At 41.4% G+C, this 24,855-nt stretch overlaps 1 protein-coding gene across 1 annotated transcript; it reads left to right on the top strand.

The window, feature by feature from the left end:
- The first annotated feature begins 7 nt into the window (after positions 1-7).
- Positions 8-20,656, top strand: LOC104081894 (insulin receptor substrate 2-B-like). The gene is made up of 2 exons (XM_009584802.1): positions 8-2,927; positions 20,157-20,656. The coding sequence occupies exons 1-2, from the start codon at positions 56-58 to the stop codon at positions 20,159-20,161; spliced, it is 2,877 nt and encodes a 958-aa protein (XP_009583097.1). The 5' UTR covers positions 8-55; the 3' UTR covers positions 20,162-20,656.
- Positions 20,657-24,855: the final 4,199 nt, after the last annotated feature.

The following is a 24,855-nucleotide window of genomic DNA, read 5'->3' as shown; positions in this document are numbered from 1 at the left end:
GGACGCCAAGCACAAGCACATCATCGCCTTGTACACCAAGGACGAGTACTTCGCCATGCTGGCCGAGAACGAGGCCGAGCAGGAGGCCTGGTACCAGGCGATCAGCGAGCTCATGAGCCAGAGCAAGAGGGGCTTCCTGGAGCAGGAGGACCATGCTGATCAGCAGGTGGACGAGGATGACGAGCACTACGGGGCTGCCCTGAGGCCTGGCACCGTCTTCAAGGAGGTGTGGCAAGTCAACGTTAAGCCCAAAGGGTTGGGACAAACAAAAAACCTTACTGGAGTGTATAGGTTGTGCCTCTCCAGCAAGGCCATCCACCTGGTCAAGCTGAACTCGGAGGTGCCCTCCGTCCACTTGCAGCTCATGAACATTCGCCGCTGCGGACACTCGGAGAACTTTTTCTTCATCGAAGTGGGCAGATCTGCCTCCATTGGACCTGGAGAACTCTGGATGCAAGTAGATGATTCGGTGGTTGCCCAGAACATGCACGAGACTTTTCTGGACACCATGAAAGCTCTAAAGGCCTTTGCAGAGTTCAGGCCCCGAAGCAAGAGCCAGTCCTCTGGTGGTGGCAGTGGTACCAATCCTATCTCCTTCATCACCACTAGGAGGCACTTGGGCAACCTGCCCCCCAGCCAGACGGGCTTGCAGAGAAGACCTAGAACTGAGAGTGTTGCCGGAGGGACTCCTCCTACCACCAAAAGCAGCAACTCCTATCGCTTCAGAACATCCAGTGAAGGAGAAGGAACCATGACGAGACCTTTTAGGTCAGTGACTGGGAGTCTGATCCACCTAAATACTGCAAGGATGAATTTGGGCCGGCAAGAAGGGAGCGGAAGGTACGTGAGAGCCGCTTTCAGCTCATCTTATCACACCAGGTCTGCTTCGCTCCCCGTTTCTCATTTTCCCTCCACTACGAGTCCCATCAGTGTTTCTTCCAGTAGTGGCCATGGCTCTGCTTCGGACATGTTGACCAGGCCTTCTAGCTCATCCGTTTGTGGTTCCCCAAGCGATGGGGGATTTATCTCTTCTGATGAATATGGCTCCAGCCCTGGAGATTTCAGATACTTTCGGGTGAGGAGTAATACACCGGATTCCCTGGGAAACACACCGCCTATCAGAGAGGAGAACTGTCTGAGTGAGTACATGTCCATGAGTAAGCAACAGGCAGATGATAGCTCAAGAGATGATTATATGGAGGCTGAAAAGTGTTTCAGGAAAAGAACTTACTCTCTAACAAAACCAACTTCTGTAGCAGTGCAGCAGAAGACAACACAAACTACAGCTTCGTTAGATGAAGATTCTGCAGGAAATCATGGACGATTACTTTACTCTGAAACACCAAAATTGAAAGATAACCATGAATTGGATTACAATGATGCTAACCTTGATTCTGTATGTAACCAAAGTAGGAGTAAAGCCAGGGATGATGGGTACATGCCAATGATGCCAGGAGTTGCATCTTCTCTATCCAGCAACAGCGATTATTTGCCAATGACTCCTAAAGGTATGTCTGTTCCAAAACAGATTAACAATTCATGGTCACCGTCTCAGGTAGACTCCAGAGGATATATGATGATGTTTCCAAAGGCTAGCTCTTCACCTGTACGCAGTCCTTTAACTGGATTTATTTCTAAAGGAAGTAATGAGAAGATGATAAACAATGAGTATATGGATATGTCACCTGGTAATTCAGCTCCAAAGCATCCCAGTGATTCAAATTATATTCACACCGCTTCTGTTTCCAAAGGTTTCAGTTCGTATTTTTCTTTGCCCCGAAGCTTTAAGGCATTATCAGGACAAAACGGTGACCACAGTGAATATGTTCCAATGTCTTCACCTGGAAAACTCTTGTATGGTGGACCAGAAAATGTAAAAGGAGTCAGCAGCGAGGCTCTGGCTAACGGCATCTCTAAATCGCCAGTGGTGAAAGGTTCAGATGAAGGACTTGTGCAGAACAGGGCTGCTAGGCCCACAAGACTCCCGCTAGGTACAAGAGGGAGCAATACTATCCCAAGAATGTATGATCGTACAGTTCCACCTGAGCCAGCGAGTCCCGGTGAATACATAAATATTGATTTTAATGAAAAGGCGAGTAATACACCGTATTCCTTATCTGCAGAAGGATCGCCATCATCTCTAGGCTCAAGTAGTGACCACAGACAGTCCCCTCTTTCTGATTATATGAGTGTTGACTTGGATGTACAGTCACCGAAAGTAGCGAAGGAACTGTCCAACTCTCTAACAGATATTTCAATTTATGCAAGTTCCAGTATTCCTAGAAACCAACCAAATCCTGACTACGCTAGGCTTTCATTTGGTACTGCTTGTGTTAGCACAGCAAGTAACAGGACTGATGACTACACGGAGATGACATTCAACATGGCAGCAACACCACCTCGGCCATTTGCCGCCGAATCGGACGACAGTGTAAAGATTGATAGCCCTTCTTCCATAGTTAATAGACTCTGCATTGTTGATCGATATGCTGGTAGCAGTAGCTTCTCTGTTCCTAGCTCTGAACCTCCTATGGGACCGAAAGTGATTCGAGCCGATCCTCAAGGCAGGAGGAGACACAGTTCTGAAACATTCTCTTCTGCTGGGACTGTGACGACCTCCTCCTCTTTCTTTACTGATAGTAGCAAAAGACACAGCTCTGCCTCATTTGACAATGTTTGGTTAAAACCAGATGAAAACATTTCTGATGGTCAGGAAAGCAAAATGTCCAGGGATACCTCAACTGGATTTCAGAATGGCTTAAACTACATCGCTCTGAATTTACGCGATGACCCTATAAGCTGTGAGGCAAGTACTACAGCGCCAACTTGCCATCTCCAAAATGGTACTTCAGGTTTGGACAGTGGAGCTTACGTAAGCATAGATTTCAGCAGATCCGATGGTCTGAAGTGTAACGCTGCGAGAAAAGGTTTGTAACTTTAAAAGCACTTCCCTTTCATGCTCGCTTAACTGTAGGAATTAGGTTCTCTACTTAATACTGAAATGTGGTCTTCAGGGTGGGGTAAATGTTTTTTATAATTTTCTGTATTATTCTAGTACAATCAGTCGCCTCGTAGCGCAGCATCCTAACCACTGAACAAAGATGAAAGGGGACAAGGTCCTTGGCCTAAGGATTTATGTGACTCTTCTAGGCAGTTAGAGGTGTTATCAAACTGGCATCTGCCTCGGTTTTTTATAAAAGAATTTTGCTAGTATAAACATTAATTGTGTTGTGAATTCTTGTCCTGAGGTAATATAGCTCTTTTTTCCTTCACTTCTCTTTTCCTCTTCTTCCCTTCTTACAACTAGATGACTCTTCACTTTTTTTTTTTCATGAACTTGATGTTTTGTAATCTGTGTCGTGGATAGGGAAAGCTGAAAATTGCTAAATTGGGTTTAGACGTCAACATTTGGGGCTTAGATCCGTTTCTTTCAGTAAGTGTAGGTGAAGTGCATGTCATAGGGTTTTTTATGTGCAAACCTGCCCGCATTTATTTAGTTGAATCTTACGTAAGCAGAACTCAGTTTTTTCCCTTGAAGGTCTGGTGTGCTCCTTCTGAGCTCTGGTCTCCAAAGTATCCTTGTATCCTCCGGAGAAGCCATCTCATGGTGGCTGACCAGGGTGGTGGGGGGCTCCTGCAGCCCATGCTCTCTACATTTCACCACTTAGTAGGGTCCAAGGGCTGAGCTGAGCTGAGCCGTAACCCTTCCCCTGCTGTGTAAGGGATCTGTCTTTGGCGTAGCAGGTGAGGAATGCCTGTGATGGAGGAAGAGCAGGCTCTGAGCCGTGTCTTCCAGGTCTGAAACTTCGGAGAGAAGGCTGCTAGCTTTCAAGTGATCAGTGGTCTGACCAAACTTAAGGTAATGCAGTTAGAGGTGTGCATAAAAAATAAGGGTGTTGGGGGTGCGGAGGAAGAATATGGGAAAGAGGAGGGGCGCTCCTATTCATATGTTAAGCTCTTTGCTCTCACGGTGGGAGCAAAAAGTAGTAATTAGCTGTTAGTGGTATTATGCATGTCCACTGACTAAACAAGCAGTGTTTGTGCAAGCGCTGCATTGCACTGTAACTTTGGAAGTATAATCCTTATTTTGGTGTTAGTGACCCACTGAACTCCTTACAGTAATTCCCCTACCCGGATAGAAAACCGTATGTGTTGGAAATGATGTTTTCCTCCATTTGCAAATGTATGTGTAGTCAATAATTGATGAGTACTAAGAGGAAATATTTAATCACTGTTGGACATTGATATTTGTCTACTTCTCTGTCAACAGAGAAAGCAGTAAAGGGGCAGGCTACTGCTGGCTTTTGTATTTTTAATTACAATCTTAAACACTGAAATAATAGGGGCTTTTTTATCGTTTCACTTTAAAAGTAAGTGTCTGAAAGCAGAAGGTATTGCAGGAGCTTAAAATTGTGTAGCCTTTAATAGTGGAAGGTATAAGCCTGACTCAGCTCGCATGCCATTCGAAGTCTGGCAGCACTGCTTGGGGCTGCTCAGAAATGTGTGGTTTGCCTCAGTGGTTTTTTTCCTCTGCTTTGTTTTGTTGGTTGGAATCAAATTTAGAAGACGTTGAAAGTTGCCAGTCCAAGAAATGCTTTTTTCCAAAGTTAGTCTTTCAGCACTTCAAAGATTTGTCTGCTAAGTCAAAGGCACACTGATGGCCATAGCTGATTTGTGTTTGGTTTTGTGGGTGTTTGGTTTTTTTTTTTGAAAAAAGCACCCCCAAAGACAGCAGAATTCGTACTTGATCTTATTCCCCTCATATGACTAAATCCATGTTATAAAGTAAAACTTCTTACAAAAAAGGAAGAGAGATGATTTCCTTTCAGCTGTACTGTAACTGCTACATTTAAAAATATTTTTCAAGAGATAAATACAATTTCTAAACACGTTATGTTAAACATTTTGCTTACTATTGCTACAGCAAAATAGCTACAGCCCTGTGCTTGGGGTTCGTCCCTTGCCTGTTACAAGTCACGGAGGGGCAAGAGATTTACAGCTGCTGGTTTTTGCCGTGAATTGAAGTTTTCTGGAAATGAAGCATGCACTAAAAGAAACTCTGTGCATAAAAACATGGGCATTGGCAGGAAATTAAGCATGAGAATAGTAAGAGCTTAGGTTGGTGGTTTCTTTCTAGTCCTAAAAAGAAAAACAAAATTATAAAACACTGCTCCAGAACAAGGCCGAACAGTTTTCTGTAAAGATAGCATAAAATATTTCTGGTATATATAGGAGGGCAGGTGGCGGTGGACATTGTTCACTTGTAGGTGGCTCACGGAGGGGTGAACAGATTTCAGAATAGTCCAGGCTAAAAGTAGCTTGCCAGACGTGAATACAGTGTTGTAAATTGATGGTTTATATCTGTTTCTTAGTAATGACTTAAAATTCTTGATTATAAAGATACCAGTTTTCATTCACATACTAAATCTATAGCAAGCATAATTTTAGAAGTCTGTATTCTTTAAACAGCTTATCAGTTTCTATTGCAAGAAAGCTTTTATTTTAATATTTAAAAAGTTTTTCTGTAATCCAGAAAAACACTTTCACATTCCATTTTGAATAGTGAAAATAAAACTTCACTCTTAAACCTCTTATATCCTGAAGAGGTGTAGTGTGCCTATGTGTAATTGATATTTTTAATACTTTTGGAGACTTTCCGCAGAACTGAGTGCTGTCTCTTCTTTCCTCCTGCATCCCACTCTTTCGGTCTCTTTGCCTGAAAAATGCTCTGTGGTTAAATCCATTCTTAAGGAACATATTTAGCAGATGCGTTTACCCTTTACTTCCTAGAAAGGAGCTATCCCGTATTTATGAAGTTCTATCAGGTGGAGAACTTTATTTCTTCTCCCCAAACTGCAGTTTTACTGGAAGGAAAACAGTTCCCAACTTTGGATTGTTTGCTTTTTTGTTTTGTTTTTGTTTGCTTAAATGGAATATTGTGTTCTGTGACTCAGCTGCACTCCCCTAACTGCTGAGGGTGGTAGAGTGATTTCCAATGCATCGCTGCCCCCTCATTGTAATTCCCAAACTACTTCTGGTTCAGGTTCACTGATGTGAATCAAACTTTTTTTTTTTCCTTCTCCATTCATGACACGGATGGAGGAGGGGGAGGGCACTAACTTGAAATGGTAAATAGGCCTGACTAGTTTTTAAACTTTTATTTTAGGTTTAGGCAAAATGGAGCTCAGGTTTTAATGATGATGATAAAAAGAATGTAAGGTTCTGATTTCTAATGCTTGAAGTTTGAGGAGGTCATTAGCAAAACAGTTTCATCATGAAATTGTTACACAATATTGAAGCAAGCGGTTTGCAGTTTTGATTACATGAATCTGAGTCATGAAATTTTGTGCTAGGAGTACAGAACACTAAAGCTACTTCAAACAGGGCTTAGCTAATATATACCTTGTTATTGGACCTTGTAGAAACTGAGGAGGATAATGAGAATGGGGCGGTAATAAACTGCATAATGGGTCCTGTATAATACAAGTTTCTTCAGACTTAATTAGAAATATTAAACCTGCAAAGATACCCTGGACTCCAAAACCAAAACAGACTGTCAGAGCAAAAGTAATATTCAGCTTAATATCAACCCACCTATTTTACACCCACTCTTTAATCTTATCTCTACCTGATATTCTAACACTATGCTAAGATACTATTTCAGAACTTCTCTAAAGTGCAGGATTATAATTTAAATGTTCCTCACCTTTTTAATCTCCTCCTGTGCTAGACTGGGCGAGAGCGTTGTGTACACTGTGGGGAGCTGGGAGGAAGGAAAACAAGTACAGCTGTAAAGCAGAACTTGTGTTCCAAATTGTCCAGATCCTTTATGGTAACTTGCATACTTCAAATGCAAAAATCTTGGAAGCATATAATGAACAATATACACTTTTAGAAATTCAGAAGATGGAAGTTTTAGCTATTACTAATATAGTAAATTACAGTTTACGGGATACCAGGCAAATAACTGCCCCTTTTGGGTTTCAGACTAGAGGTTTTTAAAAGTTTGCTTCAAACTGAGGCTCTTTTGTATCGGCAGGATACTTAAAGCACAGATACATTTAAAGATAACTTGACGAATCCTACTGAAGCACATCCGAACGCTGCTATGAATCCTACATCTTTCAAGTAATGCCGGGATAATAATTCTTTAAAACAAACAAACAAACACCAAAACCCCCAAACCATTTTAATCTTTCTGTAACAGATGCCACTTTAACAGTCTTGAGTGACTTATCGCTATGCTTAAAAATACCCAGGGTAACTTTCTCAAGTAGCATATAAGCTGCTGAAGGCAGAACAGATTTTTTGCCGTGCAGCGTGGGAGTGAGCTAATTATGACATATTTGACCAAGAATCAGTTGGGTTTTACTTGTGCTAGGGTGAGAAAATCTGAGACAAGAATGTTCTTCTGCCATTGAGAGAGAACATTTACTTGTAGTCGGTGGTGAAATACTTTTGGAAATCAGCTTTCCAGATTCTAAATCCATAGTTGCAGCTGATGGTCATCTGTATCTTTTTTGGAAGTCTAAAACTTTCTGCTTGTAGCTGCCTTGTAGGTTAAAGCCCCGGTGCAGGGTGCGGGGAGTAATCCCGTACCGATTCAAACTGCCTTTTTTTTTTTTTTTTTTTTTTGTGTCTTTCGGTGAAATCTTAAGTGCATTATTACCCTTTTAATTTTCCCTCTAAAACTTCACATTTTCCTCCGCTCCCCTAATGTCTGAGGGCCCCTTGTTCCCCCGTGGCGTGGGGTGGCAGGTGGGAGCGCAGGAGCGCTTGCTCAGTCCTCCCAGCGGCTGTATTCCAGCCCAGCATTACTGGGGTGCTTTGTCACTAGGTATTTCTTAAGGGTTTTTTGTATGTCCAGTGGCATGTTAGCAGTAGGTAGAGTTTGGGTTTGTTTTTTTCTCTGCATATGCTCTTTTTTTATGAAAGGATCTTTAATAAGTTTTCTTCATATTGATTGCTGGGGGGAGGGTTCATACCTTGAGGTTTTGGATGGTTCTAAAAAGAGCTTATAGTAGTGTGTTGTACCTTGGTGTGTGTTTGCATGCTCTGTTTGTGGATCTGTGGTGCTCCCAAAAACATGCTGAATGGTGTCCAGTATGTTGATTGCGCAAACAAGTTTGTTTTTCTGATCCGAAGCAGGAAACAAACTCTACAATTTTATTTTAAGTACTGATGTGATTAAATGTGGCATTCTTCAACCCAAAGGAAAATGGAGTGATAAAACTGAAAGGCAGGTGAGAGAGAGTCAAGCTTTCTGGAGCCTGGGGATGTATTATTACTGCTGTTTTGTCCTAAAAATGTAGCATTATCTTATGACTCACCCTTAAATGGTACGTAATGACTTGGCTGGAGAGCTGTCCTGTGGCCCACCCTGCAAATTTGCTGTTTGACTTTTTTTCACGTTTAGCTTTTGCATGTTAACAACAATCCAATGATCAAGTTGCACTGTTGTCTTGCAGGTTAAAGCAATGACTAGGGGAAAAGGAAAAAGTATGTTCTAGTTTTAATCAAGCCCTGCATCTCTGTAAAGGTCACTCAGCTTAGGGACGGTTCCGATTTAGTTGAGAACCTTGATCAACAGGGATTTGTGACATACTTGAGGGCAGTGGGAAGACAAAGGTAAATTAGCCTGACTCATCAAAGGCATTTCAGAAGTGTTGCTGAGTATCTTATCTAAATGATCTTGAACATATAAGTGTTTGGATTTGTGGAGATTTTGCTTCAGGTGTAGCATTACCCCAAGAGCAGCAGTGTAGTAGACTGTTAGCAAGAATTTTCTGTCCTGGTTAAGTCATGAACTGTATCTTAAGGGGCAAAGGTTGCTTATTGCAAAACATTATTTTTCTGTTAATTTAGCTATATGGTTGGATGCTAACAATTTGGACTGCTTGTGTGTGTGTATACATGTGTGTTGTGTGCCAGTGATTTGTGAGTTAAGTGTAAGGTCTAATCTTTTTTAATCTTCCGAGAAGAAAGGGTTTTTGAAAGAGATGGCTTATGTTGAAATTAATGTAGTTAAGATTTGGCTATAATTCCAAGGTGATGATACAATTTAATGTGACTCACTTTTAAATTACGACTAAAAGGTGACTAGTGCTTGTGTTCACTGTATAGCACATGTACCTTATGGACTTTATAAATATAAAATTGAATTATTATTTAGGGCGTAAAATAGTAAGAATAGTGTTTCTTTTTTGCTAGGGCATGAAAGGCTTATAAATACACTACCTACCTGGAGAAAGGTTTCCCTTTCAGTAGAACAGGATTTTGTGGAATGACTGAGGATATAAAAATGTTTTTTTTTTCTTTTTCTGAAAATCTTGGGAAATAATACCAGAAAGTGTGCAAGAAACCTGGTAAAATTTGCTTCTAAATTTATTGGGGCACTAATGAATGATATCCTCCTTCCACAGGGAATAGTGCCGTTCTGTTCCCATACTCATGCCAAGCCAGCTTGCTTTATTGTTTACGGCTCTTGCTGAAGAGCTGAATTCGCAGTATAACTTTTTTGGATGCTGGATAGCCTGAGCCTGAATTATTTTTTGGGAACTAATGCTTCTTTTCACACAGGTCTCTTTAGCTGCCAGGAGTTTGGAGAGTTCTTAGTGACAGCAAAGCAGATGCATCATTAGATAAATGAGAACTTATTGCATACCAGACCAAGAAAAACTATTAATGTGAGCCATGTGATACCTTATTTGTATGAAAACCCTGTTTAAGCTATTGACAGGCATTGGTGTTTCTGCAACTTTTGTGGCACCTTATCGACAATTTTGCTGAAATGGCCAAGACAAACCAGCAAATGGTACAAAAAGGCTTCTCCTCGGGTCTGGGCACCTTTGGTTTCCTGGTCTAAGTAACCGGAGCCTGACTGCAGGTTGGCTGCGGGCATTCTTCAGAACAAGCTGGATGCAGGTAAAACTTCTATCAGTGCAGGTGAAGGAACATGCTTTAAGTTCTGTAAGTCTAAACCAATTAAGCTTCTTGAGTCTAAACCAATATGGGTTGGGGGGCCAAAAAGATACTGTTTGCTATATGGAATATTTTTGTATTTTAAGTTAGTCTGCTAAACAAATTTGTAAGCTGTTTGAGTTTTCAGTAGTAACATCCGCCGTTGAGTTCAAACTTTCAGAATATTTGCTTTTTGTTATGTGAGAGACTTTGGAAGGTATTTGCCATCTGTATTTAATTCTGTGCTGGTTTTTTGGGGTGGGGTGGGTGGGTTTTTTGTTCGTTTGTTTTTAAATTGCAGATTGTGGTGAACAGGAAATCAGTTAAAAATTAGTTGAAAAAATGAAAAGATTTGGTCTTGAGGTCATTCAGACAATATTACAACAGTGAGTCTGTTAATGAAAGCTTGTAGCTCCAGACGCGATCTCTGCTCGTTGTAGAACCTGAACGGGTAGGCAGGATGGAGGTCCCCTGTACCATGCCGCAAATGTAAATGTGTTGGTCCCCGGCCTAAGGAGCTTACAATTTGAAAGATGAAACTAAAGAGATGGATGAAACTTAATGTGCTGGGGTGGAGAGTAAGATAAAAATCAAGGCTGCTACCATTGGCAGAACAAAGATAAGAGTCAGCCTTGCAGAGAGATAAAAGGCTGCCTGAGAGCGGTTGCGAGAGAGTAAGCTGGTAGAGGCACTTGGAAGGGTATGCAAACGGCAGGGAGCGATGGAAGGTAGCGAGCTATAAATACAGTGGCTGTAATGGTTTAAATGACTTGAAAAGGATGAGGTAAATGTCAGAACACTGGCCAGGATATTAATCTTGGTAAGAGGAATGTGGGCCAACATGTATCTCCGAGTTAGGAGCATGTCCCAATGTTTACTTCTCCCTTTTAGATGTGGAATGTGATGATTTTTTTTCCCCTTTTTTCCTTTCTCCTCTCTGTAAGTTAGTTTTCCTGCAGCCATGTGACTGATAGATTTGGTGCAAGCAGGGGTGCAGGAATGTGTACCGGAGCACAGGATCACCCTGTGCAGCATCCCTAGGCAGTTAACGTCGCATGGACCTGCGTCCTCTGTTCTTTGTGAGACTTTGCTCCAGAAGCAGCTAGGGTGATGGAGCTGCCTTGGCATTACTACTGGTTCCGTCTTGTTTTTGCAGGGGCTTTTTAGGTGGCATCTCTGGGTTTCAGGCAACCTTCTGGCGTTGGGGAGGAGGCAGCAGGGTGGCTTGGGAGATATATTCACCTTTAGGATTTGTAACCAGTGTGTCAGAGCATTTGGAGTCTAACTCTAAACTGGGAGGTCTGGATGGCACGCGCTCATCGCTGCTGCGGTGCTTTCAGCTGCTTGAGAGTAGCCTGCGGAAGCTGGAGAGCAAAACGATAGCTTTGACAGGAGAAAGCTATTTTATTTCTGTGTCGGTAGATCAGGTTGAATGGACACTGTAGTGGTTGTGGGTGAGTCTGGAAATGGTGGCAGCAGTGAGGCTTGATTCACTGTTGAGGGTATAAGTGATTGAAATATTAATGTTGACATATTCCACAAGGTAAACACTAAACAAGGGTTGCACACGGTTGATTAGAAGTTGCCTGTGTGTAGACAGTTTAACTCTGTCCTTTGTGAGCTCCTGGAAGCTGAAGGCCCTGTCCCTGGCTCCTGTGCAGGTGCTGTGATTTGAGAAGATCTTGCTTCACACATGCCATGCAATCTGAACCTTTCTTCCTCCCCTGCATAAGCCAGGGTTCTGGGTATCCTAATGTTAATGCAGACTCAATGATGTGATAATTAGAAAATGTAAAAAATTGATGCGTGCCACTGCTCTGTGTGGCTGATAGCAAAGATTTTTTTTTTTTTTTTTTTTTTTTTTGGTACTGGCACACGTGGGCAAAAGGTATGGCTAAGGAGGGTGTAACTGTTCGGGTATGTGGCCATGTAGTAACTTTTTGCCTTTGACAGGCGAGGTGAAAGAAGAAGGTAGTGCTGAATGCTTTCAAACATCGGTGGCTAAAGTGGTTGGGAAGAGCAAAGGGATGAATTGGAACAGGTGAAACTTTCTGTAGAAAGGAAATACCAGGAAAGGTGATTTGAAGGGTGGGGAGCCGTTTCATTAGTCATGAGTGACACTGTCCTTTCTCTTAGTTGTGTTCATAGGAATAGTTTTGCTCACTGAAACTGAAGACCTGTGCCTGCAAGCAGACACCACCCAGCAGAGGAAGAGCAGGGCAGGCATATATAATACTTCCCCACAAACATACACCCAGCCTCTGATTTTTTTTTTTCCCTTTTTTTCAGCTTGGGGGACTTCCTGAGCCTGATGTAGTTTGTCTGTTTTATAATCCTTTATGGATCTTTAATCCAAGTACTTTTCTAGTCTCTCTTTGATCCTGTGTAAACTCCTTGTACCCACAGCAGCTTGCGGTCAGGGTCAGTGCACGCTGCGTGCAGACCTCTCGCTGTCTATTTTGGACCCTGCTCCATACCGGCTTTGTTTGGCAGCCCCTAGTTGGTGTATTGGAGGAGATAACGAACCCTATCTTTTCCCTCCATGCCACTTAGAATTGTGTAGATGCTCTATCCTCCTCTGCCATACACTTAGCCAGTGTGCTGTCAGCGGCTTCCTGTACCGCACACAGCAGGGACCTGCAGTATAATGGGTTTGTTTTTTTTTTTTAATTTCCTGATAGGTCCTAATACTTCTCTGCAGGCTGAAGGGTCCTTGTTACCTGGCTGTTCCTCACCGGGAAGCTGTATCACACCTTTCATGAGTTTTTCTGCACTATTCTAAAACTCTTCCAGTTATTCCAAGTCCTTTTTGAATGAGGGAACCAGAGCTGTGCATGCTGTTCAGCGCTGGTATTTGACGTGGCTGTTTTCTTTCCTATTCGTTTCCTAACAGTTCTTAACGTCCTGTTTGCGGCAAGAGCACAGGCAGGAAATATATTCCTCCCTATTGGCACTTCAGGGCTCCTAACCTTTGTCACGAGAGCAGAGTGAACTGTAGCAGGTGGTATTGTCAGAAGCTGCACAAACAAGATTGGTAAATTTTAGCCAAAAATTATGTTTTCTGCAGTTTAGGAGGTCAGTCGTAGTATCTTACACACTTGCCGTGAGAGTGCTTTTGAAAAAGCAGAACTTTTTTTCATTCTTCTGCAACATGAAAATCCAAAATTTTGAACTTCTATGTGTTTTTAAGTGGAAGAGAAGTTAATTTTTAGTATTGTCTCGCTATATTGTAATAGAAGATTAGTTTAACAAACAAACAAACAACAAAACAACCAACCAAAAAACCAAACCCCCCAAAAACCCCAACAACTTCTTGTCAAGCTGTCCGGTGCAATTTGAATTGGTGTTAGGGCCTTGCCAAAACTGCATGCAAGTTTCCTAGTTCTAGGAATAGTATCTGTAAAAGAGATGAGATTAGGGAGTGTGCGTAAGGCCTTCCTAGAAACAACACTACTGTTTATTAGAACAGAAAAAGAAGCCACTGTTGCAAACGATAAGGCATTTCTGCAAAGTGAATAAAAATTATCTTAAAGCATGGGAGAGGTTTTTTAGCTCATGAAACTGCTAAGCACTAATAATAGTGGAACCACATTTTGAATGAACAATTGTGGATAAAGATTATTTGTAAGAGTAACTTTGTCTTCTAAATTTTAGAAATTCAGCTTGAGGAGGAATCTAATTTACTGGGATGTGTTGTTACCAGTCGCTGTGTTTAAATAGTTTATCCAGTGAAAAGTGGGTCATGTAACAGGTTTTTTAAAACAAATTTTGCTTTTTTTTGCTTGTGGAAAGTCAGTAAAATTGTAGGTACAAAATACATTCATTAGCTCAATTCCAGCATCGTTAGTTTGTTGTTGAATGAAGAAAGTACTTGAAATATGTGCTTAATGGTAAGCACGTAATTTAACACATTTCCCAAATAAGGATGTCTTTCTGTGTCAGGGCCTTGTTTGGGTTACCCAGGTACAGTAACTGCCTGTGCAATGGCCACAGTAAATGTGTCAGTTTTTCTGATTTGTATTTGTAGACTTGGTGTCTGCGTGGGCAAATTAAGAAGGAATTCTGCTTTTCTCAAGTAACGCCGCTTGCCTCTAGCAAGGTCTAAAGCTATGCCATTAAAATAAGAACTCGAAGAAATAGGACAATGACATAGGATAGTAGCTATGTATTTGGTAAGATTTGGGGCAAAAAGATTTCTCACTGATTTGTGAAGAATTTGGGCAAATTACCTGCCTCTCCCCGACCTGCATGCCATATGGAGGGCTTGAAATGTAATACATTGCAGTCCTCCTGCCCTGTCCTGGTGGCGTGAACAAAATGCCTTTGGACGCGCACGTGGTGTCCTGAGGTTGTGCTGGGATTTGGGGCTTTCCTGAACAACAGGAATATTGTGTGGCCATGTGCGCAAGAAAGTCTAGGGCTGTTCTGCTGCTTTTGATCTGCCTAAGTCAGATTAATTCCGATTTCCCCCGAACCTGAAGTTCAGGAAATGGAGAACTTCAGTAGTGTTCTCCAGAAAGCATTAAGCTGTCTTAGTCTTTGACATGGAGATTTTAATCATTTAATTATCTTAAATTAATATCTTCTGTAAGCAAAGCTTTTATCCTTTTAGGAATCAGTTGGAGAATTATGTCAGTAAAAGCCTTTCCTGTAAAAACAGATATTACTTAGGATGGATTTCTTTGACAGAATTAGGATATGTCTGCTATGTTCTTAAAACCTCTTGGTTTGTTTCAAAGTGGCCTGACTTGTATGACCTTAATAATTCAGATGCAGGAAATGAAGTGTAAATTGGATATATTCTCGTCTGATACATTTTTCAAATGGAACATGCTGAGTTTGCAATCTAAGGAATTAAGACTAATCTAATCCTTTGCCCCTAATTTTTATAAAACTACAGATTATTTTTGCATAGAAAACTTGCAAAGCACTTTCTCAGTGTGTTCCATAATTTAAAATAAAATATTTTTGAGCAATGGCATACTGCCATCCTATTTTAAATATTTGCCCTCTTAGTTTCTCTTCTGCCTTTGTGATCCTTTTCCTCTGTTTGTTCCTCAGAAAGATTTGGACAGCTGTGTGTAGTCCCATCTTAAACTGATGAATTTAAATAGAATTGTGTAATGAAGAGGACATTGTTTTCATTTTCTAAGCTTTGCTTATATATTTTGAGAGGTGATCTGTGAAAATGTTTGGATGCTTTCTGGACTCGTTTTCCACATTAAACGTTCATAGGAAGTTGAATTTGTATTGTTCTCCATATTCTGAAGCAGTAGAATTTTGAATAAAGGCTGAAGCTTTTGTGTAGAATCTGTTAACGGAGCTGAAGTTTGACTAAACAGAAAAGCCCAGTGTAGGGTGCTCTGAAAACTGCTTAGAATAGTGTATTTCTAGGCTGCTTCAAAAGTGCAGAGAGTTTTCTGAGTTCAGGTTTTTGCTGCTTGTTTTGTTGTAATGCTCAGTTGTCAGGTTTGTGGTGTTTTGTTTTTTTTTTTTTTTTTTGTAGACTGAGCAGATTTTCTTGGAAGAGCTCGTGACAATCCAGGAACAGCAGCGTGTTTACACTGCAAGTGAAAGTTGTCTTCAAACTTGTCATGTCTGATCTGGCCACTGAGTTTTATTCGGTGGCATTTATGTTTTGAGAACCCCAAGGCACTGATGGGCTGCTCTGTAAGCGTTGTTCCTCTCTTCCCAGCTAGTTCACATCTCATAATTTGTTTTCCTTTTAGAAGAGTTGTTTCATCCATTTTTCTGACAACTTCCTTTACTGTTCAATCAGTGTTGAGTCAAATACATTTATATGGTATCTGTAATCTGGTTTTTATTGTTGATCAGCAGTTCTCGTATTTGTACTATTGACATAGAAATTTGTTGGCTGATGAATCTTGCATTATGAAGACTGAAATAAGACCATCCAGTTTCACAGAAGCTGTGTTGTTTTCTTTGAGCAGTTCATGTCCTCCATTAGTTTACCTTCACCTACTGGCTAGTCAAAAGACAGAAGAAGATCAGGTGCGGGAGAGAAGAGCCACCACGGAGCTTAATGCACGAGCACTCCTGCAACCTCGCTAAATAAACCCATGTCACTTCCTAAGGATCCTTCTGGCAAGGAACCACAGAGGTGGAAATCTGCAAATTAGCTCCGGGTATCAGTAGCACAACAGACATCGGCCTTGTTTTCACTTACATTAAACCCATTTTACACCTCTTTGACTAATAACTTTGCTTGTGGCGTATGTGCACGTGCAGTGCTTTCACACAGCTGGGTACAGGTGCCTCTGTATCGACAGAACTGGTGCTTTGTTGAGACCGAGGTTCCTGCTGGCTCCCTGCAGGCAGCTGTAGCACTAAAATGCGAGACGCAGTCAGGCGGGTGGTTCAGCGCAGATCTTCCTGGGAGGATGTGGTGGGGGAAGCTACATCAGCTGGAGCTCCTACAACTTCATGGTTCAGAAATCGGTGTCGGGGCTTGTGACTGCGACTGCAGAAACTGTCCCTGGCTCTGCTGGAGACCCCGCTCACCCCTGGACGCAGACTCCACTGGTCGTGACGTGGGATTTCTTTGATGCCTGGAGGTTGGCGGCGGGTGGCCTGTGGGCCTTTCTGGCTGTGGTCCTGCTGTGGTGGGGAACGGGCTCCTGAGTGCCACCCTCATGAATGGTGGTGGCTGCAGACACTCTGCGGGAGGGAGCTTGCAAGACCTCCGTTGCGTCTTAGATTTCAGAGGGGATTTTTTTTTTTACATGGTCAAGTTTCATGAGATTCTTTTTGCCTTTTCTATCTGATACCGATAGATGTGTTCACACACACACACACACATATATATATATCAATTTATATCTGTATCTATATATATATAAATATGCTTGATGCTTTTATCCCAAAAAAGAGCTGATGACTCAGGGCATCAGCCAGCTGTACTGCTCCAACTGCGATATTGACATTTTCAGCTTTAACAAGGGGATTAGAGAAGTGGTGACAACCAGTAACTCCGTGTCTGAAAGACTCAAGGCTATATGAGACTGTTATCAGCTTGTAGGTAATGTTTATGTGAAATTCCCTCATGTTTATTTACAGTTCCCACAATTCTATTTTAGCTTAAAAATGAAGAGGAAACATGCTGAAGTATAGTTTATAATCATGGGGAGAAGGGGGGACAAGCACAGAGTTTCGGGAAGGGGTGGGATGCTGCAGGGAGGTCCCGAGCTTGCTTTTACGCTGGTGTAAAACTCTGAGCCAGGACGTGCAGGGAGTTTATAAGCTGTAGTGAAGCTTAGTTGAGGATACTTTTTTCTGGTTTCTTAGGAATTAATCTGTGTTAGTCTGGGCTCTCATCAGAGTTACCTGGTGAGCTTGCTTTAGAATTGGTTATCATGCTGCCTTCTGAGTTATGCCAGGCTTGTTCAGAGAATCAAACTTCGGAGTTAAGCAGGGTTGTTTTTTTTTTTTTTGCTCTTGAGCCCTTCCCCTTCAAGTATCTTAAATGTAATTTGGTGTCAGTTTATGAAAGTTTTCAAAAAGCTTTAAGTATAAATACTGAGTTCTGCCACATGGGATTGATTCAACAACTGGGCCTTTGCTCTTCAAAATGTTTTGGGGATATGCTTGGAGAGATTAGAATAACTTGTCAAACGGCTTTCAGGTGTGCCTTGTGTGTTAGGCGTGGAGGAAAAATGTCCTGACAAAAGCAGAGACAGTTTTTGAAGTTCCTTTTATGTAAGCTTATAGGTCCACAGCAAGGAAGGGGTGGGGGGATGCTAGTACGTATTAATTTTTACTGCATATAAGTTTAATATAGAAGCTTTAACTGTTTTAATGTTTGACTTGCATGCATCGTTGAGGTGTGATTCATTGCCAGCTGTGGTGCATATTTTCATCCTTTAGTCCTACAACAAAATAATATTTTTCTGAAGAGGAAAACTATTTCAAAAATGATAGCTTCACTTGGCTTTTGTGAAAACAAAGCCATCAGTAACCACATCACGCTCTCTGTGTAACAAGCAATAGCTTTTCGTAGTGGTCTTATGATGCCTGTGAAATAATACAAATGGAGATTCTTGAGTTGCGGGTGTATTTTGGCTGTCTCTTCCTTGAATTGTGGAAAACCAAGTTACTGTATTTTTAAAATCACTACGTATTTGAAAAATGAAACTCAGCAACCCAGACCTTGGTGTGGGTTGTGTAGGGATAAAAGGGAGTTTCTCTGAAGTCGAAGGCCCCCTGTACTTCTGCACCGCTTCCAGCCCTGCCACGGTCTTTGCTTCTCTGTCTGTCGAGCAGTGGGCAGCCTTTGCCGAGAGCTGGGGCTGTCCCAGCAGCGGTGGTAGGGGCAGGGCTGCTCAGCGCAGCTCATCTGAGCTTTGTTCTTTTTTTCTTTTCTTTTTTCCTCTCTTTTTCTTTTGAAGGGACAGTATTTTTAGCTGGACGGAAATCAGAACTTCTTTTACTTAGGGTGGAGTTTGTGTGTGCATACTTTATGATTGGTTATGTAAGTAAACATACAGGTTTGCATTATTATACATAATGCTTGCTTGTTCTTTAGATGGTCACATTTTCTTCAGCATGTTCCTGTGGTAGAGGCAGTGAAGCCCTATGCTTTCTTTAGCAATGAGATTTAACTGATTTCCTTGTGACCCCACAGAAGAGCATGGGCAGGATTATGCTCTGAAAGCCCTTCTTTCGTTCCAGTGGGCCATGCTGCCATTGCCATGCTTCGTAGTGAAGTATTCCCTGTATTGCGGTTCTTCTCAATGGCAGCGAGCTCTCCCAGAGCAATGAGAGCGCTTGTACTGCGTGGCTTCGAGGGGAAAAAGTAGACTACATTCCTGTATTTGATGTTTTCTGAAGGCTAAACCTCCTATGCTAGCTGTTGTTTCTCAATGAGAGCAACCTGCTGTTTCCTCGTTCCCTGTAATGCCAGGAAACAGATCCCGCAGACACGTACCTCAAACCTTGAAGAGAAGGTGACCAAAGCCACCTGACTGGCGGAGGACAGTGCCCTCAGTCTTGGTGAGAGGACAGACATGTTGGAAGAGGACAGTCTGTCAGGACTGGGAGACAGTATAACCCAGTGATTTGGCTGATGGTACCCCTCCAGACTGAAAATTAGTGTTCACACTGGCTCTGTTGGGAGTGGAAGGGGTTTTGTGGTGACCTGAAAAGTGACTTTTCGTACGTTGCTCAGTTTGTGTTCACACTGCTGCAGAAAGTGTTTGCATCCCCTTCATTAGATTTTTCCGTGTCAGGAACCTTTTGAGTCACACTCACCTTGGCATGTGCACGGTTAATTGCAGAGCTGGCATTCTGCTTTGAGGTCATCCTCTCTCCGATTTCCATTTCTGCCTTGTCACCCGACTGTATCTTCCTGTAAATAAGATTACATTTTTTTCCCCTCATTTTACCGAGCACTTTGTATTTTGCTTTTTCCAGTCAGTTTGAAGCCACTGGTTTTGGCTGACGGCAGAAAAGCTCTCTGTCTGCCATAGCTATGGGCTTTTGTACTGTGTGTTGCCTTTTAGTGAGACTTACTTGAAGAAGGGAAAACTATACTCTGAGGTGTTTCTTATCATAACTAAATTAAGGTTTTTCCTGAAAAGTTGAGGACAGGGCACGCGGCTGTCATGACTTGCCACTCCTTGTTTGGAGCTGGAGTTGCAGGGAGTGTTTATATTGCAGTTCTGTACCTGCTGTGAATGGGAGTGTTCGCCACAACCTTAATTACACCTGGGTGAACAGAACTGCTCTACATTCATCCTGTGCTGCGTGCTAAGTAATAGCCTCTGCGATGCGCGTCACCCGTCGCCTTGAGAGGATCGAGATCTCGTTAAATGAAATACTGATAGTGAAATAGGTGATGGGTAGCTGTAAGCTTTGGTCCCTCCCACAGCGCATGGGCTAGCAGTACGGTGCTGGCTACAGTCCGAGCTCCTGTCCAGCGTACACGTGTCAGCTCTGCGGTTGCGGCGGCTCTTTGGTGCTTGCTTCAGACTTCATAGTTCTTCCGACGGCTCAGGATTTCTGAGCGTGGTATCATCTGGTAGTGCCCCCTCCCTCTGTGAGGGACCCGTGTTCTGCATTCAGCGGCTGTCACTTCTGCAATGGATAAGCTCCATGTATTCTCCTCACTAGAAAACATTTTTTTCCAATACAACTTGCATTTAAAATGTCACTGACTTTTTCCCCCCCCTCCTTTCTAGACTGACTGCATTGCCATGGAAACCATTGTTGGAAGAGAAGACTTTTCTGCTGGTAACTCCAGAAACTGTGTGGTGCTTTTGGAAGCAAAGCTCAGCTCCAGCCGGCTACTTTCATTTCCACCAGCACGGACATAGACACACATCCTTTTAATTAATTTTTTCATAGACATCAGCTCTCTACAGTTGAATTAATTTGAATTGAGTTTTTTTTTCATAGCTGTGCTTTGGTGATGGAATTTGGTCTTTCATGTCATATCTATTTGGGAGGCAGTGTGAATGCCAGTAGGAGATCCCTGTATGCCCCTTTCTTCCTCCTGCCTCTCCCTTAATTTTTTTTTTTAATTTATATTCTGAGAAGTCAAAGCTGGTTTCTGATTGTCTGTTTAACATGGGTTTTGCTTCTCTGGTACATTAACAAGTGGTTAGTTTAAAACATCTATTGTTTAGAAATACTTTGGCAGTTCAGGATTTTTCAGGTGGCTGGGCGGAAGGAGGGAGGGAGAGGGAGGTGCACATTAGCTTGAGGGGAGAACCCGTGGGACTGAACTGGTCTGAGGAGGAGAGACCTCTTCTGGCTTTTTTTTCTTTTTAAGGTTTTGCTTTTATGATACAAGAGGTATTTCTTGATCATAGGCTAGAATATTTTAAATCAAATATCTGTCAGAGCTTAAACTGAATTTTTTTTTTTTTTTTTTTGCTCAGAATTTTGGTACGTACAAAGTAGGATTAATGGGCTGGTTGTCTTGTAGATTGTTTTTGTTCTTACCCTCAAGATACTTGTTTATAAATACGAATTGTGTAAAATGAGGTTTTTGTTCATGCATTCAAATGGAGAAGCGCAGAGTCGTATCCAGCATTTGTGACTTCTGCATTATATTTGTCAGCTGTAGCTTTTTAAAGGGAAACCACCCTAATTGATCTTACTTTCAACCAAAGCCCCATTTTTAATTTGGGACTATTTTTGTTCGTTCTTCCTGGCATAATGGGGAAAAAAGTAAAATGTTGGCTCTTAAATTGTCTTTATCCCACTTACAGAAATGCGACCAATGACTATTTGACATTTTTAAAATAAGCCCTGATTTTTCTGCAATTTAAGTGCTTCACTCTTGTACTGATTTTTTTTGGTTGAAATGAGTTTAGGTTTTTAACACTGCTATGAACTTAAAGAGCATGACACTAGTCGTTGGTACATGCAATGTATAATAAAAGGCACTGACGATTAATAAAGGGTTTAGAAGTGGTACACAAATCCTCATGCTGTACTGCACCACACAGCTGGTAATCCTCTACATTGTATATTGTACAACTGATTTGTCAGGCTGCCTCACCTCTAACATACAACCTTTAAATTGCTAGTACAGTTTGTATAACAAATTAGACACTGTCAACTTTGATTGTTCGGTGATGTGTACCCAAATCTATTTTTGAGTAGTATTAAAATGTACATGTCACTAAAATATGAAGACACTTTTTTTTTTTTTGGAAACATGGTACCAATCAGTTTACGCAGTGTCTAGTGACAGGAAAAACTGTTGCTACGGGGTTTAAAAGCACAGATCTGTTTCTGATTCTGGAAGAGAAGCTTAAGTTGGTACAGTTACTTGTTGCTGCTAAACACACACTAATTAAAAATACGACCACTCTTACAGACCATGATACTGTCTTGCCATATAGCTTTTGTTTGGTCCCGTAAATTAATAATGCAATATGTAGACAGCTTTTTATAAAGCTTTACATCTTTTCTAAGAAATCAAAATTTGAATGAAGATAGTTCTAAACATCTAATGTGAAAGGAAAAGGTTGTTTTGAAGAAATTTGTTACATACTTATTTCATATTAGATCCCTGAGGCTGCCATTGTACAATATACAGCACTGATTTAATAAATGCTGAATAAATAAGTAAATGGGTAACCTCAAGTATAGTGGTACAAATACTAATAGGTACGGCATAATAAATATGCAATCTTTTTGAATCTCTTAGTTTACAGCAACTAATTTATTCAGTATTGTGCTGGAAGAACATTTTCAGATGATGTAAAACATATCACTATATATATTACCTTCCAGCTACCCGTTTATGCTGCTGTATAGTACAAAAATACCAATGATAGAGAACAATGTTTGTCCTGTAAATTTAATTTGATATTGGACAGTTATTGTCTGTACAAACTAAAACATATATGGTTGAAACTGTTCATTATATTTGCTATTTCTGCTTCACAGATCTGTTTTAAAGTTGAGCTGATTGATCTGGCTTTGTCTTCCATTGTAAATATTGTTATGTTGTTTTCTTTGTAAAACACATCGCGTTTGCGGTTTTGGGAGACTGGCTTGAAGCTCTGTATAGTGTTTATATTTATCTGACTTGGCTTTCCATAGAGCTACTTGCAGTAAATACGTGTTCATGTAGCTCCGTGTCTGGGTTTTATTTTTAAACAAACTTTTGTTTTTTTCTGTCAGAAGTGCATTTCCTCCTGCTGCGGCTGCTTTCTTCTTAAAGTGGTTTTGTCACCCTGTGTCCCTGAAGATTCGGAGAAGCTTTTTGCGTATTTTAGGGGAGTGATTCCCAGTCTGTCCAATTTTCTCTGCCACTTAGTGTAACAGGTAACAGACAGCAAAACACCCAGAAGTTTTCTTTGTCATAGATTCATAGTGCTGGTAAACAACTGAGTTTCTAAATGAAGGGGGGGGGGAGGGGGGAAATCAGTGTCTGATACTTTCTTTTTCTGCTTTAAATGCAGAAGACTCTGGCAATTTTTTATTCATAACTTTGTCCATGACCGGGTATGGAAGTTTCATGATCAAAAAGTACTAGTCCTGGAAAGAATTTTTAGCAGTGTAGTATCAAATAGGGTCCTGTCTTTAGAGTTTAGGGTAGAAGGGAACAAGTATGGCTTGCTGTTGTAAGTTTTGTAGTAATACTTTGGTTGGTATGTGTAAATAAGGTCTTGGTATGTAAAACCAAAACCCATACAGATACCTCATCATTTCAGGTAATGCACCCATGTGTAAAAACAACTGAACTTAAGTTGGAAAATAACAAAATGTGTAGTGCCTTTTCAAATTCCTTACTGACATGAAGGATATATTAATAATTCTGTATAGAAGGAGTTTTATCCATAGATGTGAGCGTATATGATCTCCACAAGTGTGGGAGATTACTGCAAAGTGTCTTGGATTAGACTTTTCTTTTTTTAAAAATACCTGATTTAATTCTTACCCTGTTACTCAGAATAGTGCATTAAAACAACTCCCTGTAAAAGTCAAGTTCGCTGTAAGAATAGGGTTTCCCTCGAATAAACCAGTCCCCATACTCAGGGCCTCATTTTATAGGATGTAGCTTGTATTGGGAAGAAAAAGAAAACAGTGCTTCTCATACATGGCAGAAACAGCCCTACCAGCAGTAAACAAACAGTGAAAATTATCCAAACACTGTCAAGACTGTTGCAACAGTCTCACAATAACTGCTTTAAGAGACCTTTGACTGAATGTCTCATTGGATCTGAAATGGGCTAACTGCTGGAGGGGTTTTTTTGGAGGGGTGGGGTGGAGGACATAGTTTTGCGCTAATTTTTCAAGCCCCTTTGGGTGAATCATTGACAGAACTGTCTGGCTTCTGAAGCATGGTGAAAGCCCTCAATTAAAACCAGAAGGCAAGTTAGACTTCCTACCTGAATTTGAAGACAGTCACTAGAATACATATTAAAAGTCTTTGTTTTGAAATACGTTGACCAATTCTAATGGACCTTGCATCTCACTGAGCAATACGGTACTGGAAATGATTAAATAACTGGGAACAAGAGCTTCATAGCAGGGAAGAAGGACGTTTTCAGAGTTACCAGGTAACAATACAATTTGCATTGCATTTTTTTTACCCCTGCATTCTCTTTTGGCTATAGCAATAGTGTTCCCTCAAATATAAAGACGTTTCTCCCCTCATTTTTCCATGAAGGGTTGTGAAGCAACAAGTCTCGGGGAGAGCAGGAGCACTCAGCTTGCTGTATGTATCTGGGAGGTAAGAACTTCTCCCCCCCACCCCCCCTTTTGTTAAAGAAACACACCAAGCTCTGTTTCTTTGGTTTTCTTCTGAGTTATTGAGTTAATTTAAAACTTTTTAAAGAAGCGTTATGGTTATAGGAGACTGACTGCCAGGAAATCGAGCTCAGTGGGCACTGAAGCTGCTTGTTGGCACAGTAGCCTCAGCCACTGTTCTGTGCTCCACCCATAGACTATGGCGAGTACCTTCACTAAAGGCAGCAGTTTGCCTGCTTTGCTAACCAGTTACTCTTCACCTTGCTGCCGGCTGAGGCTGTTCTTAGGCAGTGGTCGCCTGTCTGCTACAAATGGGTTGAATTAATAATCTTTCTTTTAAAAGAAAATAGTTCTAGATACTTATCCTACATTTTAAATGTAGAACTGTTACTACTCCCCTGAGCTAATCCCTGCTCCCACCTTCCATTAGCAATAGTGTCCTGCTTCTGGTCTCTTGCACAATTTTCAGCTTGTGCTTCTAATAGCAGAAGAAGTATGTGTCCAGCAACAGTGCTGGATTGTCTAAAGCATAACTTTTCTGGAAGGACCTGTCAAAAACATGTAATGCTGCTCACAGCAGCGTAGGCCTAAATCTGGCAAAACAACCTTCCCTCCGTGGTGTCCCTAGGATGGCACTTCTGTACAGCTCAGGCAGCATACTGACTA

The sequence above is a fragment of the Fulmarus glacialis genome, unplaced genomic scaffold, assembly GCF_000690835.1.
Source record: "Fulmarus glacialis isolate BGI_N327 unplaced genomic scaffold, ASM69083v1 scaffold35429, whole genome shotgun sequence".
NCBI lineage: Eukaryota > Metazoa > Chordata > Aves > Procellariiformes > Procellariidae > Fulmarus > Fulmarus glacialis.
This window is presented reverse-complemented; position numbering and strand designations above follow the sequence as displayed.